The 19,732-nt window shown below is 31.8% G+C and overlaps 1 protein-coding gene across 8 annotated transcripts in view; it reads left to right on the forward strand.

Moving 5' to 3' along the window:
* LOC126734302 (fat-like cadherin-related tumor suppressor homolog) overlaps positions 1-19,732 on the forward strand; it is a 450,385-nt gene that overhangs the window by 321,756 nt on the left and 108,897 nt on the right. For all 8 annotated transcript variants that reach the window (XM_050437862.1, XM_050437863.1, XM_050437865.1 and 5 more), the window contains 5 exons: positions 11,624-11,798; positions 11,859-12,034; positions 15,237-15,403; positions 15,457-15,752; positions 15,805-16,033. In XM_050437862.1, the coding sequence (XP_050293819.1) occupies positions 11,624-11,798; positions 11,859-12,034; positions 15,237-15,403; positions 15,457-15,752; positions 15,805-16,033 (1,043 nt within the window). The remainder of the gene's footprint in view (positions 1-11,623; positions 11,799-11,858; positions 12,035-15,236; positions 15,404-15,456; positions 15,753-15,804; positions 16,034-19,732) is intronic.

The raw sequence follows: 19,732 nt of genomic DNA on the forward strand, positions 1-19,732 counted from the left end.
CCATACTTTTATTTAAGTATTTTTAAGATACAGGGAGTTGAAAATTGCACTTTTATTGACATTGAGAGGCTCCAGAGCCAATTCTATTAAAGATAGAGAAAAACGAATTTCGATTTCCTATCTTAACTTTCCAATATCTATCTTTTAATATACATATCAAATATGACACCCGTCAAAAATATCTGTCAAAGATTTTGACAAGTGTCATACATCTCAAAAGATGGGTGTTAAAAAGTTAATATAGCAAAGTGAACTCCGTTTTTTCTCTATCATTAATAGTATTGGCTCTAGAGCCTCTTCAAGTCATTAAAAGTGCAACTGTCTGTATCTTAAAAACAGTTGAATAAAAGTATGGCATATGGTACATACAAATTCTTGTAATTTTATGCTAAATTCAAAAAAATAATAAAAATTATGGTGTTCCACTTAAAAAATCGAATATGGCCTTGACATAACCTCAAATGTCATCAATAAGGTAAAACGCATGACACCATTAGATGCAACGCCAAAAGCTACTACGAAAATTACCTTAACCAAAAAAAAAATAACCTAAAAAAAGTTATAGACGCGTTTCGATATTCTTTCTGCGGACACCCTAATATAATATATTTTTAAGGGTGTCAATTTTTTAAATAATTCTGATTAATACGGATCAATTATGCTCCAAAAATATGTTATATTATAATAATATGTTTGGAGCAATAATAATTTATATCTACTCTTAAGAAAATATTTAATTATTTATTATATTCTTAAGAGTAGATATAAATTTTTGTTGCTCCAAAAATATTATGTACTTTAAAACATGATGTAATAATAGCTGGTAATAAAATTTTTTCTAAATTAATATAATAAAAAATAAAAAAATTTTAATAAAAGTAGTTTTATAATTTTATTCTACAAATAATATAAAAAAATAGGCCAGCTTCAGATTTTAATTTTTCTGTTAATTTGTAGCAATAAAATTATAAGTTTAAATTTTTGCAAACATTCGTTAAATATTATATACATTATTTTTGAGATAGGTAATATATTTTTGAAGCATAATAATTGATCCTTATTAAACATTATTAATCAATAAAATAGCATCTTTAAAAATATATTATAGATACATACCTACATATTTTTTATAAGATATTTTATAAAAAACATACCTACATATGTATTATAATATATGTATCTACACATACCTATAGTTATTTTCTTTTTAAATGGGCCTACATAAAAAATAATACATTTTTTTTCTATAAATCATTATTTAATTATGTTTAAACAAAGTTTTAACATAACAAATGTATGAAATATTATATTAAAAAAAATATTAAGGTTCAAACAAAAAATAAAAAATCAACAGTAAATAATTATAGGAACAACGTAATAACATAGTCCTACAAATTAATATAAGTTTGGCTTCAAAAACCTGTCTCGAAATCAATTCTTATAAAACATAAAAAATATTTACATAGAAGAAATATGTAACAAACGAAGAAAAATAACTTAACACAGGCACATTCCTGTAAATCCATCAGTCTTTAGGGATTCTTATATTATATTGAATTTAAAACTATAAGGAGCATTTTAAAAATATATCTACATAAAAAACATACAGTGTCTCTCAAAAGTCTAGTCGTTCCCAGACTTCTAGACTAAAGAGTCAGTACAGTGTCTTTAGACAATGTCTTTCTTCTTCTATTGGCGGGGGTGATAAATTGGGCATATATTCATCTTCAGTCAGTACCACATCACTAGTAATTTTTGGTTTTTTTTTTTTAAAGGAATGGTCTAAAAATAAAAAATAATTTTTGTTAATTAGTTTTTTTGGGAATTTTAAATCATAGATATTTTTTCAATGGCCATTTTAAAAATGTGACTTATTTATTATATTTAGTAGGTATGCAAGGTGTTTTGCAAATTGCTAGTTCACTTTTGGGGTCTCGTAAACTAAGTATATACAAAGAGATATAAAAAAGTTTTAATTGTGAAAAAGTTGCGCATTTTTGGTTATTATAAAATGAAGTTGTAACACCCAAAAGTTAAATAAACATTAGAAAATGTATGTATTGTATATGTCCTAAATATTCATACTCACATTGCAAACAACATCCTCTTCCCCCTTTTCATTCTGTAATGATTGCACTAATCTTGTCAGCCTTATGCGATCTCCAATATTTGCAGCAAAAACATTTATTTGATCCACTGACAAATACTTAATAAGCTCAATGTCAATACTTTGATCTAAAATTAAACTGTGAATAAATAATTCTGTATTACCAACAAAATCCAAAACTACTAAATACTAACTACTACTACTTTTTAAGTTAAAGGTTCCCCAATAACTTTACAACTTTGCCAAGTTTTTAAAATTTTCGCTGTTAATGGTATTCTGCATATAATCGATCGATGAAGTTCCTGGCCATCACCTTGCGGGTCTCAGCAATATCATTTGCCTCTATATCTGTTTTAATTTTTAATTTAAAAAAATAAAATTTGGTACCTTTGCAAATTTTAGACATATATTTTTTCTAGTATGCAGTGTTGTTACTTTTATGTAAACTTGACAACGTCTTTCTTATTTTAAATAGAACACCCTATGTGTTATTGTACTTTTGAATTCTTTACAAAATTCCAAGAACTTTGATGTATCGCATGGCATACTTTTTGTTAGCTATAGCTTTTAAGATACAAGGTGTGGAAAAGTGCCCTATTTATAATTTTAGAAGGCTCTATATGGAGTTGTATATATTTGACATGTACCTTAAAAGATAGGTACCTATTAAAAAGTAAAGATAGGAATGTGAAATTAGTTTTTCTGTTTTAAGAAAAACACTGTAGAATCCAATTGTCACAACAAATATTCACTGTTCTATATAAACGGCGTCAGCAAAATGGAGGCTACATGAGCTAGCGTTACGTGTAGCATTAATTTTCTAATGATTTTACCCGTAACTTAAACTAACCTATTATAAGCTAAAGAACTGGAAAAAAAAGAGTTTCTGATGATGCCGGTACGCCGGTGCGCAATACAAAGGAACAAGATAATCATATTCGCGTATGACAAAAATCGATATTTTGTTTTAAAATCATAAGATCTTGCTAAAAGTCCCATGCTAGCGGCAAGAATACCGGCTTTGTCAATAAATAATAATATAGCAAATGAATCGGGGATTTGATTGAAAAACTTTGGATCTCTTGAGGAAAGAAAAATACTATTAGTTTAAACTCGGCGATTTTGCTATAAGAAAAAAAAGCCAAGAAACCCATTACTTTGCCAGAATCCAGATATTTTTTTCAGTGTGGTAAAATTCCTTCAAATAAAAAAGTTTTTCGATTGCTAAAAAAAGTCTCTCAATAAACGGTGACCAGCACATTTTTTAAATTTTTTGAAAAACAAAAAAAAACACTACTTCAGTTTTTTCTATTGCAATATGTGCGCAAAGAGATGCGTTTCAAAATTTAAAAAAAAAATCATTTTAGTATGTTAGTTACATAGTTAGTTATGTGTCAAAAAGTTGAGTTTTAAAATTACCGCGATTTTTAAGGTTTTTTGAATATGAAAAAAATTGGGTCACCCTAGCGATGTCGTAAAACTCGATTTCAGATGCCAATAAACATGCATAATAAGATAGTATAGATTTTATCTGGTTATACCTTCAAAAAAAATCGATAAATAAGCGTCTTTCGACCGCGTTTTTACTGCACTAATAGCAAACAGTAGAATCTGACTTTTATCCCTACGACATATTTTACTTTAGGAAAAATTCCTCATCGAATAACGTGAAACCCTTCATTACGACCCCCTTAAAAGCCCATAAAAAATTTTCTATCACATTGATTTAACTATACGGAAAAAGCCACGATTACTGGTAGTAAATCCGCCGCTTTAATGTCCTCCTAAAAATCCCAAAGAGATCGGAATTCAATAAAAGGCAGCTAGCTATATAACAGGACGCAAACCTTTTATGCTTATTTTATAAAAGGGGGAGGCTCTTTGTGCTCATCAATCGATCCTTTAATTAGGGACAGCGGAAGGGTTTGGTAGGTCCGCCTCACCCCTTGCCTTTGTCTGTTTTGAAATCGGGCTTATCATTGTTTTTTACTCAGAAAGAGGAGGGGAAGGGACATTATGATCGACAGATCCAGTAGATTTCAAAAATGTGACTCATAAATCCCTTATAAAGAAAAACAAAGAAGGACGAGGTTTCTCGGTATAGAAAACCGCTTGCCAGTCAATTAACCGATAATGACGAGGTGGTGGAGTGGCAAATGGCGAATCCCGAAAACCCCTTACGTCAAGTAATCGATAGTCCATGAAATAAAACGGCTAACGAGGTGAGATGACGCCCGACTTTGCCGGATTTCATGCCACATTTCAATATTCTTCCATCCCCTTTTGAAACCCGTTCGACGTCGGCGGTTGCCTTTGTATAAGAACAAACTTTCGCCCTAATTTTAGGTCTTTTTTTTTAAGGGTCTTTCTTTAGTGAATTGTTAATCAAAGTATTTTTTTTCCATGAAAAGTCATTTGCAGGCTAGGATATCCTTTAAAGATCTTGCCAATCTGGCAGTCTGATCTGCCAATAAGTAAAAATTGAAGTAATCTTAAAGAGGTTACTAGACAAGGTGTACTAAAAGGACTTAACTCTGATATTTCTGATGCCACATAAACAGTTTGATAACCACTGTATATTGAAAATTGTCTCAGTTAGTAAAATTTAAAGAAATATCAGTTAACACAAAAAGTATTGTTAAGTTTAGGTCTCAGTTTGCCAAAATATATTGCGATTGGCCTTGATAGGATTGGGGTTAACCCTTATATCACAAAAGTCATAATATGTTACAATTACTTATGGTTTAATTGTTATGGTTATTTTAGTAAACAGTGACTTGGTATCTTAGGGAAGACCACAAGGTTGAACATTGTAATATTGATATGGAACTAATGTGTTTTTACTGCAACTCTAATCATGGTACTAATAAAATTAAAATATATGCTGATTTTACACACAAAAAAATGCTTCGATTGTTACTCAAAATCCTTTTAGCACATTAAGTAATAATGATTCTTTTAATATTAATTTACTAAGAAATACTAATAGCTGCGTTTTAGAAATAAATATTTATTTTGATGAAATGTAATCATTTTACACAATTTTAATTTGTAAATTACTTAGTTAATGAAAATGTTAAAATGTATTAATAAATAAATATTAACATTGTGTTTGATGCTCGACTTAATTAAAAAGTCTCAAATGAGATTTTGATGAGGCTATTTATCTTCCATGAACAATATAATCAAATAATAGCAAGCACATGTAGAAAATTCAACGAACGCAGAACGAGAATGAATCGGTGAAAGTTTGTAAGGTTGCGAAATAATTGTGTTAACTATGGCTTTTAATTAAAACCTGATTTAAATAAGACAACGCCAGTTACCAATGAAGAAGATGATATTATCAACATATTTTACTGGATATCCACAACCTTAAATTAGAAATACTTACGATGATTTAGGTTCGTCTTCATTCCCAAAACTATTACAGAAGGAAAGAATTCTGTGAAATCATTTTGATCCATATTAATATAGATGGAGACTTTCTAAGAAAAATAATTTGGACCTACGAAGCAAAATTGTCTAAGAAGGGAATTTTAAATAGAAGAAATAACTTTTTTGGGCTGATTTAAATACATACGCGACCACTAAATTCTACCAAATTTTTAAAAATTTTAACAAGTGTTGTAAGTGACTTTTTGCAAAATCTGCCATTGCGAGATCTTCGTACTTGTTGGTTTCAACTTGACTGAGCCCCTCTTCACTGTGGAGACAGTATAACAAGAGAACTGTAAGACATTTTTGATGATGGTGTATAGGTGTATGGCATTGGCTCGCGAGACGGCCAGATCTGACACCCCTTGATTTTTATTTGTAGGGTAATATAAAGTATATAAATTTCACGAAAATAATTTCTTTCTAAAACACCGCTTCTTAGATAGGAATGTGTTATATTAAATTTAGGATAATAGTGCCGGATTGGGGTTAACCCTTATATTACAAAAGTCATAATAAGCTGCAAATTGTTTTCGTTTTGGTTATCTGAGTAAACAGTGACTTGGTGTCTTAGGTGTAAGGGAGACCACAAGGTTGAAGATTGTAATAACTTATCTAATATCTGCATAACCCAAAATTGTATTGGTCTGTAAGATTGATTTAAAAAATAATTTTTCACGACTAGTCTCTAAGTGTAAATTTACATTAATACCCCTGTTAAGATAATATTGTCATACATGCGACCCAAAGTCCCATTAAATTTTATTTACTAAAAATAAATTAAGTACTCAAATGAGGTTTTGATGAGGCTATTTATTTTCCATGAAATCTTCATGATTCTTGCTATGATCAAGTAATCGAAAGAACATGTAGAAAATCTAACGTAATGGATCTACCATCAATGAATCAGCGAAAGACGCATGGTTTTCGCTTAAAAAAATAAAAACAATTTTACTTCCCTAAAAAGCCAGCTCGTTGCTAATGAACAATAAGAAACATGCAAAGGATCCTCCGCCACTTTATTTAAGACGCGTTACGGCACTTTTTTACTCCCATTTACTTTTTAAACGCGTTAAAAACATGAGTATTTCCTAAATTATTTAAATTTTTTAACTTTTCATACTTCTTGTAATAAATGCGATCTCTTAATTTGCTTGCAATTGACGAACAAACATTTTCACACCGCATCAGATTTTTAGGGAAGTAAAATTGTTCTTATTTTTTTAAGCAAAAACCGTGCGTCGGACGAAAAAAAATCAAGAGATCAAATTTGCTAAAAAGTGATTGAGGATTTAAAAAATAGTTTTTATTTTAAGAAAAAGCACACTGCAGAGAAAATATTTTTTTGCACTTCAAAAAATGCGTCTCGATGCATAGAATACATGTACCAAATTTCATAGAAATGTCTACAATATTGTTTAAGGTATTATTAAAAAACTGATTTTTTTTTTAACTTTAACACCCTATATCTCAAAATTGAAGACGTTTAGGACACATGCTCATAGGTACTTTTTTTCTTAAAATCAGTCCATGAATCACCCCCTTAAATATTAGCACGTCTTTAAGGAACACCCTGCATATGCAAAGGAAAAAATAATAGAAAAATGCGATTTTAGCAAAATTACTAAAAGGGGTTAAAGATGTCGGCGGAAAAATCAGTGATATGTACTTTTGCCAGGAAATATTATCAAAATAGTAAACATTTAACTATTCCGTGTAGAAATACAAAAGTCATTTGTTTTACCCTTGAAACGCTACTAAAAATCCAATCTGTTTCTCTTATTGGGGCGTAGCGTAACGGTGCTGCCTGCAAACTACTTTCCCGTATCTAAATCGGTTATTTTCCGATTAATAAGCAATTTTCTGATAATTAAAAGTGCCTAGAACGGGTGGGCGCAGCACGAATCGATTGACGGACACCGAGTTCCGCTTCACGGAAATTCTCCGACGCTTTTTCCTTATTTCGTCTTAATCGGCCGGAAGATTAAAGAATTTTTTAATCGGGTCAGGGATGAAATTTAAATAGGGAAGTTATTTTCATTTTTCTTTTGTGCCATATAGCGTTATGGACAATAGACCTACGTTATACGGTTCAAATTCATTTATTGGTGCCAACATACATACTACATTAAAAATATCAAGTAACAAAATAATAATTACAAAATGTCATTTTAAAAAAAATTAAAATATTAACTACAGATACACTATATAGGCCCATGTTTAAAAGAAATGAAAGTTTAAAAATTCATCTACTGAATAAAATTAGTTTTCGATTAGTATATTTCTCAATTGGGAGTTAAATTGCAAAAAGGGTTGATTGTAAATAGTCTGCCAGGTAGCTTATTAAAAAGCTTAACAGCCAAAAACCCCACACCACTCTGGCACCTAGTCCAGCGTTGATACATGGGGACTATAGTCTGTTCACATTCCGAGTTTCGTAGCTGTGGACTTCTCTATGCACTCTACATTGTGATTTACTTCTGTGTACCCACAACAGATTTTCAAGTAGTCAGGGTGTCCCCTTTCAAATGGTCAAAAATGCTAGAGTACATACAGGAGCCATAAGGAAGTAGTTTGAGATAGGACACCGATGGTCGTAGGAGCGCCGTTTCCACACTACCAGGGTGTTGGCATTTTTAAAAAAAGTCGATTTTTTCCTTTGTATTAATAACGCTTATAGCGATTTGAATGAAAATTTTAGGTTTTAAATGATAGGTGGTGAGGCAACTTTTTGAGGAATTGCAGGGGATTTGACCTGTCCAGGGACGGAGTTGCAGCACATGTATGTTAATTTTCTTATAAAAAAAAAAGATACGCCACTGTTTTTTTTTATTTTTTTTTCGAAATATTTTGTTTATTTTTAATAAAACAAATCCCTTGCATGTTTGCGCTCGGACTCACCGTATTCGTGCAGAAAAATAAAATCCATACAAAGATCCTTTAAAACTTTTTTGTCGCAACGAAAATTTTAATATCATTACAATAAAAAATAAATAATTTAACTAAACAATTTAAGCAATAACAATAAAAAACAATTTAAACAATAAACAATTCAAACCAAATGCTCAAAGTGTTCTCCTTGCATTTTCACACATTTTCTCCATCTGTTGACCCAAGATGTACACGAGCAAAGACCCCTGGATCGTTTCTCAGAAATTCCGCAGCCACAACTCTAGCAACCAGGTCTCTCTGTTGGTTACAAGTGTTGCGTAGATAAGCTGTTCCGTGGCGCCCCAGACAAAAAGTCTAGAGGTGTCAGATCAGGTGACCTTGCTGGCCAAAGGACTGGACCACCTACCTCTACCACCTGTTGTAGTTCTGATCTAAAAAAGCCCTTACAGTACGAGCGAAATGCACTAGACAACCATCGTGCTGGTCTTCTCTCTGGCCTCCTATATTCAGTCTGACCACATTATTTGCAATTAGGTATGGTATCTTCTGCAAAAATTGTATTGCTGTATTTTTTTAGAAATAAACAAAATATTCAGAATTGTTTTCTTCTAAAAAACACTGTTAAACTACTTGCACTTGAACTGTATAGCATCCATCCCCAGCTCCGCACCCTCCAGTGAGTCAGCTATACTTTATGCTACAGTTGTGTCATCAGCAAGTATGAAGCTACCGGTCTGTTCTATTAAAGGCAAGCCATTTATATAGATTAAAAAAAGTCTGGGGCCCAAAACTGAGCTTTGAGAAACCCCTATGGTAATATTACTTTGAGCTGATGCCACTCAATGAAGCCAGAAACCTATAACTATCAGGACCAAAACTATACTTAGCAAGTTTTCGCAACAGAATACTATGGGGTACACAGTCAAATGCCTTGCCCAAGTCACAGAACAAGACACTGCTAAAATTTAAGTTATTAAAAGAATCCATGAACAAGGAAGCAACAAGGTCCAGGATTGCCATAACAGTATTTTTGTTTTTTCGGAAACCAAACTGGTCGGTTGTGAATAAATCATTTTGGTCAAAAAATCTTACTAACTGGGTAGCAATGCAAATTTGAAAAAATTGGTAGTAATGAGATGGGCCGATAGTTTTCCGACTTGCTACGGTCCCTCTTTTTAAAAATAGATATTACTTTGACTAACTTTAGTATTTCTGGAAAACTGTTATTTTAGAGACATCGGTTTATTAGTTTGGTCAGGGGACCAATTATCAAATTTTTTATTGCTTTTATAAGCTTAACATTTAAGCCGAAGATATCGCGACTTGCTTTATTTTTTAAGTTTGTTATTATATCCCTGACCTCTTTCAAAGATACAGATGAGAATTTTCCGAAGCATTCAAACTTGGCAAAATCTGTATCGGATCAATTTGTGAAATAAGAATGCTTGCGATGATTTATGTTCCAGTTTTCAATTTCTTTTAATTTAAAAATACCCATATTAGATTTAATAACCTGCCATGGTTGAAGATGTCTCATTGGAGAAACGTACCTAAAAGTGTGTTAAAAATTTTCTTATATACTATTGGTTTCCTTGTGCATCTTGTAGAATATGTCGGCGTGTTCTTTGTTTCTCTTTGTAAATTGCCATTTCTTCCTAAAAGATCTGGTTTCGGGCAACATTTTTGATATTACAGTATGTTATCTAAAGTAAGGAAAAAAGTTAAAAGGTTATTCCGCAAAATGAAAAGCAGAATAATAAAGGGATAGTATTTGTTGACGCGTGTTTCTACTTATTGGTTTTTTCGTAACCAGAAGAAAAAATATAAAGGTTGAATCGTTGATGGCGAATATAGGTTTACCTATTACTCAGCACCGAGTTTTTTACAAAATAATATAAAGCTTATTCCTAATTTTAGCTGGACAATAACCTCCAATTTTATTGCTGCCTTGTGTTGTAAGTTTATGCATCTATGACATACATAATTAATTTTGGTATTCTTTAGCACTCTTAACTTTGTACAAATTGTACAAATGAGACAAAACTTTTTGCTTCCTTTTTTAAATTTGAAACCTAAAATAAGGAAAATAAATGAACATTTGAATAATTTGGCAATAATATGAGAAGCTTTATGTTTCACTAATTGCTTGTATATTTCAAATTATGCTTCACATTCATTGGGTTTATAAATTTTCCTTTTTACTAGTGCTAGACCTTTTAAGTGGTCTAAAAATTACCCGCATTAAACTACTATTAAATAAAAGTAACATATCCATGCATATCCATGCAACATTCACCAGGATGCTTTTTTTGAATGTCTCAGGTATATCAGATTTTTAAGACCAAGTATCTTTAACGTTTAAAAATATATAATATCCAAGTGTTTCCTTTTAACATAACGTAATATAACTTGTGTCGCAATTCTTTTCATAACGTTATGTCAAGAAAAAAATAAATTAATGATTAATAGAAATATATTTCAAAATAGTTTTAGTTATTAAACGAATTTCAATCATTCGTTTACAAAGCAAAATGTAATATAGTAGAATGAAATTCAGTTTCTGCTAATTGCAATAATATATTACATTACTTTATTTTCTTATGCTAAAAATGAGTAATCACAGGCAACATGGAATACTTAGCATGTATCAACAAAATATCCCCTCTGCTCCCCGTGTAGATGTCGAATAAGGCGTACTTAATCTTATGTAGGTGAAGTTAATAAATTCTCTAGTAAGCAAAGATTTATCGTTGTATGAATACGCAATAATGATTATTCCAAAAAACCGAAATGTTGTACATAAGATCTGACCGCAGGAGCGTTTCCTGTCAAATGTTACTCCAAAAAAATGTAGTTACAGCATATAAAAATGTCCAATAATAAAAGAATTAGGGGGAATTTTCGAAAACATTTGATTTTTCTAAATATCTCAAGAAGCTCAATGAAAACCTAAATTCCTATTTTTTCTTAAAAAATGCAAAATTGCAGCTATATATGAAACAAGCAAATAATGATTTCAAAAAACTGAAACGATGTAGATAAAATCTGACTTCCAGGGGCGTTTCGTGCCAAACATATTACTTCAAAAAATATAGTTACAGCATTTAAAAATATTCACTAATTAATTAGTGAAAATTAATTAATTAATTATTGAATGTTTAACACTAAATCTCTTTTCTTTTCCAGATGGTGACCAAAGACAGGACTTCTTTATCGGTCGTGATATGGGCAACATCCTGTTGGCCCACAAATTGGACCATGAACTCCAAAGCGAATACACCCTTAACATAAGCGTTACAGACACCGTACACACCGTCTATACCCAGTTAAATATCACCGTAATCGACATCAACGATCACAGGTAAACACCTATTTTTTTACCCCTATAAAATTATACACATTTTTCATCACTCTCTTACAGGCCAGAATTCACGGAAAGCCTATATAAAGTGGAAATATCAGAAGCTGTACCTGTAGACACGGAAATCTTTAAGCTACAAGCCACCGATAAAGACGAAAACGATCGACTTATATACAGTTTCTATGGGGCAGAAAATGTGTTATCCTTAAAAACATTTAAACTGGATTCAATTACTGGTAAGTGCTCCTCCATTAAACGCAGTCATATCCTCAACATATTCTGTGAATGTGCTGCAAAATAAACTTTATATGTATGTACTTTATCCGAACTCCCATCCGCGGCCGTTAAAAAAGTTAAAATAAACTTCCGATTCGTGAGTTGTAGCCCCTCCAATAAAACCATACAAGTTTTCGTTAAATGGATTCTCCCGAGTGATTGATTCTGGCGTGTCCGTTGTAAAAATAAAAATTCCCTTCGGTTTAACTGCTTGTCGGCAAATAACGATTTTATTGGTCGTTGTTGGAACTTTGTTTGTGCGAACATATACTTCAACAATATTTTTGTTGATTTTTATGTTTATTTAGGTTTCAATTAGATGAGTTCAAACTGTATTTAATACTTTAAAACCTCTGATAGTTGGTTTTTGATTTTATGAATTGCTTGAACCATTTTGACGTCGAAAATCGACTGATTTTATTATTCTTAATTACCGTGGCTTAATGGAATTAAATGTCAAGATAATGATGTTAAGGGTCCAAAAGTCCCGACTATTTGATTGAAAAAGGATTTGAGGATTAACGGATAAAGGTTCATTTTATGCGTTTTTTACTCTTTGTAACATTTAGGGTCGACTTAATTAAACTTCTCCGACGTGATTATAATTTTTACAGGAGAAAAAGATAATTTCATATTGATGGTCAATGACTCTTAAGACTCAGTTGGGTTTAAATGTCCAAAAAGGGCTAAAAAGTGCATTTTTCACTTTCTACCGCAATTCAGTCTTCGGTAACCTTTGGGATCGACTTTAAATTATGATTTTCTGACGTGATTATGATCTTCACACAGGAGGAAGATCATTTCATAGCGATCGTCAATTATTCGTAGGACTCAGATGGGTTTAAATACCTAAAAAGGGGTAAAAAGTGCACTTTTTCACATTCTACCGCATTTTAGTTTTTGGTAGCATTCAGGATTGACATGAAATTATGCTTTTCTAACATGATTATAATTTTTACAGACAAAAAAGATCATTTCATAGCAATCGTCAATGATTCGTGGGATTCAGATGGGTTTAAATATCCAAAAAGGGGTAAAAAGTGCACTTTTTCACATTCTACCGCATTTCAGTCTTCGGTAACTTTCCGGATCGACTTTAAATTATGATTTTCTGACGTGATTATGATCTTTGCAGACGAGGAAGATCATTTCATAGCGATCGTCAATGATTCGTGCGATTCAGATGGGCTTAAATACCCAAAAAGAGTTAAAAAAGGCATTTTTTCACTTTCTACCGCATTTCAGTCTTTGGTAATATTCAAGATCGACTTGAAATTATGATTTTCTGACATGATTATGATTTTTACAGACAAAGAAGATAATTTTATTAGCGTCAATGATTCTTGGCATTCACATGGGTTTAAATCCCCAAAAAGGTGTAAAAAGTGCACTTTTTCACATTCTACCGCATTTCAGTCGTCGGTAACATTTAGGATCGACTTGAAAATATGATTTTCTGACGTGATTATGATCTTCACATACGAGGAAGATCATTTCATAGCCATCGTCAATTATTCGTAGGACTTAGATGGGTTTAAATACCTAAAAAGGGGTAAAAAGTGCACTTTTTCACATTCTACCGCATTTCAGTCTTCGGTAACATTTAGGATCGACTTGAAATTATGATTTTCTGACGTGATTATGATCTTCACACACGAGGAAGATCATTTCATAGCGATTGTCAATTATTCGTAGAACTTAGATGGGTTTAAATACCTAAAAAGGGGTAAAAAGTGCACTTTTTCACATTCTACCGCATTTTAGTTTTTGGTAGCATTTAGGATTAACATGAAATTATGCTTTTCTGACATGATTATGATTTTTACAGACAAAGAAGATCATTTCATAGCGATCGTCAATGATTCGTGGGATTCAGATGGGTTTAAATATCCAAAAAGGGGTAAAAAGTGCACTTTTTCACATTCTACCGCATTTCAGTCTTCGGTAACTTTCCGGATCGACTTTAAATTATGATTTTCTGACGTGATTATGATCTTTGCAGACGAGGAAGATCATTTCATAGCGATCGTCAATGATTCGTGCGATTCAGATGGGCTTAAATACCCAAAAAGAGTTAAAAAAGGCATTTTTTCACTTTCTACCGCATTTCAGTCTTTGGTAATATTTAAGATCGACTTGAAATTATGATTTTCTGACATGATTATGATTTTTACAGACAAAGAAGATAATTTTATTAGCGTCAATGATTCTTGGCGTTCACATGGGTTTAAATCCCCAAAAAGGTGTAAAAAGTGCACTTTTTCACATTCTACCGCATTTCAGTCTTCGGTTACATTCAGGATCGACTTTAAATTATGATTTTCTGACGTGATTATGATCTTTGCAGATGAAAAAGATCATTTCATAGCGATCTTCAATGATTCGTGGGATTCAAATTGGTTTAAATACTCAAAAAGATGTAAAAAGTGCACTTTTTTACTTTCTGCCACATTTCAGTCTTTGGTAACATTCAGGATCGACTTGAAATTATGATTTTCTGACGTGGTTATGATCTTTACAGACGAGGAAGATCATTTCATAGCGAGCGTCAATGATTCTTGGCACTCAGATGGGTTTAAATACTCAAAAAACGGTAAAAAGTAAACTTTTTCACATTCTTCAGCATATCAGTTTTTGGTAATATTCAGTATCGACTTGAAATTATGCTTTTCTGGCGTAATAATGATCATTACCGCTGAGGAATATCATAGCGATCATCAATGAACTTTGAGATGGGTTTAAATACCCCAAATTGAGAAAAAAACTTATTTGTTTTATTTTCTGCCGCATCTTACTCTCATTTACATTTTCAAATTGCTGTTGGCTATTTTTTCTCAAATCGTCTCAATTTTCAGGATGGCTCAATGAATAACCAACACATACCTCACTCGGTTCTAGGGTAGGGAGTTTGCCAATAAAATACTCGCCATTACCTTAATTACACTCTATTTACACTATATCTAAAATTATCGAGGATTTTTGACACTTTTCCTATACATTTAGCTTTACCTTCTAATAATTTCTCTTGAAATTATCACCACGCTTCCCTAATGTCTCTAAATCACTCCTTCCGTGTACTGGCTACACTGTCAAGTTTCTTAAGGCTAATTCACAATATGTATAGTTTGTTAGATCTTATTTACAACATGGCATGTTTTCTAGGGGTCATAAGTTTAGCTTCAAACCTGGACAGAGAAACTTTAAGCGAGCACATCCTCACAGTAATGGTAAGGGACGCAGGCACTCCTGCCAAGAAAAACTTAGCAAGAGTCCATGTGATCGTACACGACCATAACGATCACGCTCCCCACTTTTCCGACAAGATTCTTGTAAGCCGTTACTATTTTTTCAATCAATTTGTTAATAATTTCCGCTTTCTTAGGTGGGTAAAGTATACGAAACCGCTTCGGTAGGCAGCGTAATCCTAAAAGCTTTAGCAGTGGACCACGACAAAGGAGAAAATGCCCGAATAACTTATTCAATCGTATCAGGGAACGTCGGGAATGTATTTAACATTGATCCCGATCTTGGTACCATAAGCATCGCGAGGGAATTGGATTTGACCACGGCCTCAGAATATACTTTACATATTAGGGCGAGCGATCACGGCCAACCGCCGCTGTTATCGATGGTCCCGGCCCATATTTCTTTGACTATGGCTGATAATGCGCCTCCAAAGTACGTTACGTTTGATTCCTTAAAGTCAAAAATTGCAAATTGTGGGTTTTAGGTTCGTGAATAAAGAAATCGCGGCGGAGATCTACGAAGATCAGCCGCTGGGTAGTTATGTGGCCCATTTGGATGTGCGGAGTACTTCCTCGTTGCAGTTCGAAATATTAGAAGGCAATCAGGAGGGCAGTTTTATTATTAGTCCCAGTACAGGAGTGATTACTACTCAAAAGTATTTAGACTATGAGACTAATAAGTTTTACAATTTAACTGTCATCGCCATCAATATGGTAAGTTTGGTTTTGTATTTTCTTTTATCTGGGTTAATGCAATTCGACAGTATCGTGAACTGTAACTCTTAAATTTTTATTTGCTTCATATAGACATTTATCCACAATTTTTTCAGCCATGTATATCATATAAAAAAAAATAAAATAAAAAGTGTTTGTTTCGAACTTTTTTTGTTGTAGTATTGGTAAATGGACAGATGTGTTTCAAAAACAAAGTTTTAATTTTCAAGAAGCTCTGTATATTTTACCAAATTCTTACTCTTCAGTTAGTTCTACATAAAAAATATATAATACACTATACTTCAAATATGATGATGGTTTTTGAGATAATTACTTATTATAATGATATCATTTAATTCCTATTTAATATAGTATTAAAACACTTAAAAACGATTATAAAATTAGATTAATTAAAAAAAAACTTATAGTTAACTGCTGACCTTTCTCGGTTTTACAGAGTTTGTACCTTTTTATTAGCTCAGTGGTACAGGCGCTTCTTATTGATTCTTCCGTAATTGCTCTACAAGCACGTGCAATTTTATTTTTTAAATTCTGCAAACTTCTTCTGCTCTTCAATGTCTAAACTTGTCTTTTTAAATATCTCTACAAGAAAAACTCTAGCGGTGTTAAGTCAGGTGACCGGGCTGGCCACCTGATAGGGCCTTTATTTCGGATCCAGTATCTTTCAATTCTAGTATTTGATACAATTTGTATGTTATACGTTCAGCATATATGTCGCCATTTAAAGTTCCTGGTATAAATATTGGGCCAATAATACCATCTCCCAATATTCCAACCCAAACATTAATTTTCTGGGGATACTGGGTATGTTACAACATGATTGATATGTCAGGACAGTTTTGCCTATTAACATGCTTATTTAAATAAAAGGTACACTCATCACTGAAGCAAATATTTTTAAGTAGTCGAGGTGCTGCCGTAATTCCTAAAGCTGCTTGACAAACTAATAACGTTGAATTCATTGAAAACTGATCCAGAATTTTAATTTGCGCTGTTTCGTCGACTAATATCAATTGATTTATCTTTTTATTTGTGGCATAACCAGTTTCTTCAAATTTGGCTACTAGTTGGCGAACACACGTGTGATATATTATACATTTTTACTGTAGAATTAAATAATAAATAAAAATTTGGTAAAATTAAAAAAAAACTTACTTGACAATGAAAACTTTATCTTTTAGACACATAGACATTATATATTCAGGTCGAAAAAAATCATGTATAAATAGATACCCTATATACAAATTACACACAAATAATTTTACAAATATATACTCTAGGACAAACGGATAACACAAAATACACAAGTCTATATAGTATGCTCTAGCCGTGTGTAACCTAAATTATTAATAAGTTAAATAAGTTAAATAAGTAAGGCATGAGCACGATAAAGGAAGGCAGCAACAGTAAATATATTATAGAAATTTTGGTTTTTTTTTGTTTATTAATAAGAAATAGCGTATTTTGAGAATGCTTTTTAGGTAATTTAATCCCAATGTAGGTAAAAGATTTCTGAAAAGCTGCAGTGCGATGTTGAGGTACCCTGTACCTATTCATTCTTAAATCTTGTATGATGCTGGTGTAAAAATGGATTGAATAACGCTGCAAGATATAACTTAATATGATTAATATATCTTACCCTGGTTTAACATAGAAAGGCAAAAATAATTATACTAAATAAATGATACGCTAATAACATTTTATAACAACGAATATTTTTATTCATATAAATATAATAAAATCAGCAAGACAACCAGTCATGTTACAAGATATGAACCCAATTTTCTCTAATTTTTTAAAAATAAATGTTTTAAAACTAGAAACATAGTTGAGTCTAGTATAATCTTTATTAACTAAAATTTTTTTTCATGATTACGGTTAAATTCCTGTATCAAAAATTCCTCACAATTGTTTTCACATTTAACTTTTTCTGTAATTTTATGTGCAAAGTATCCAGCTACCTAAAAATTAAAGCAGGGTCACCTGTTCAATGCGTGTACTTTGTAAGCTGTAAGTAGGGTTTAGATTCTGTAATCCTGTATCTGTCATATTAGACTTTTGTGGAATTAGATTTTGTATTAATCTAAGTCTACAGATGAATTTTCACTTGGAAAATCTGTATTACCCTAGTCCAGCTCATCCAAGACTAGTAGTTCTGGTATTTCTCGCAGTTATCGGCCTTTTGCAATCTTATATTAATATTACACTGCAACGAAACTCTAAATTGTTATACATTTGGTGTTAGATTATATCCACACCTACTCCTAAGAACCGAAAAAAAAATTTCCAACGGATCTTGCTTAAGATGAGCAGTTGCAGTATCGATGTCAATATCCATTTAAAAAATAAATATTAGTACTTTTTTTCCGATCTTTTTCAGTGTTTGAAAATATTCCACATTCGTTTGATAATATTCCAGTCCATATTTTAAATTATTTAATGAAATAGGTTTTTTATTCGATAGAGGATGCCTATTTGGATGTGCATTAATTTAGTAAAGGCATATTTTATACTGAAAACAGTTTGGCTTTCTATGTACATTTTTTTGTTTTGTTAATATGCTGGTAGTTTTACTTCTTCTATCCAACTCATAAGTTTTATGGATAATATCAGTCTAAGTTACTAATTTCCCATCTACCAGAATCCTTCATTTTACGTTCACTCAATTATTTCTTAAGCCTTTTATTAAATGAGGTACATTAAATATAGTAAATATTTGTCGGTCAATAATTCTTATTACCTCTATTAATTTTTGACGCTCCAAGATTTTGAAAGTCCTTGATCGCAAACAAGAGCTACAGGTAAAAGTTCCAAGTTATATAGTAGTAATAATTTACCACTTTTTGTTTATTAAACAAATCATTTCCAGTTGTGTGAATATCATAAATACATTTCTATAAGGATATTAGAGAGGATATAATCCTTGAATTACATGTTTGATGAATTAAGATAATATATCCCTCTTCTGCAGATCCCTTGGTTGTAAAATAACACAAAGGAGTTTTCTAATTATGAAAAACTAAACAGTTTTCACGTACCCTGACTCTCCGTCATTGCAGGTGGGATAAGACTTGCAGTGCGTTTTGCTTTTCTCTCATCGTTATTATTTTGCCATTTACTATCTCTTATACAATTTTTTTTATCTTTGCAATACTGGCAGCTTCCTAGTACCTTTAACATCTGTTGTCGTTTAAACATTAATTTCAAAAAAAATGCGTGGGATTTACTGGCTTCGCCATTTTCATTATCTATTTAGTAGAGTGATTAGTAGAGCAATGTAGTAAATTTGGTTGTTTCTTTACGAGCTTTTATTTAAATTAATATAAAATAACTGTATTAGTTCTTTTAAGGAAACCTATTCAATCTTAGTGTTAGTACTATTAGTTTAACCTGTAAATGTAGTGAGCTAAGTTGATTTGAGATCTAAACTCTCAAATCGTTTTCTTTTTTCATGTCAAATTGCAGTGGGTCCTGGTGAAGTGTGATACTTGAAAGCTACACAACGCAATAAAGGATCCACACAACTTACGCCTATTTATTTTCCTACTTTGACTGCATCCCCAAAATCAATGTTTTACTTTCTAACTAGGCAGTCGAGACTACCCTTTCTTCTTGAAAAAAAAACGTTAAACTTAAAGAAATCGTTATATATAATAAGTTCTGTACTTAGAAAAAGTA

This window comes from Anthonomus grandis, chromosome 3 (genome assembly GCF_022605725.1).
Source record: "Anthonomus grandis grandis chromosome 3, icAntGran1.3, whole genome shotgun sequence".
Lineage (NCBI taxonomy): Eukaryota > Metazoa > Arthropoda > Insecta > Coleoptera > Curculionidae > Anthonomus > Anthonomus grandis.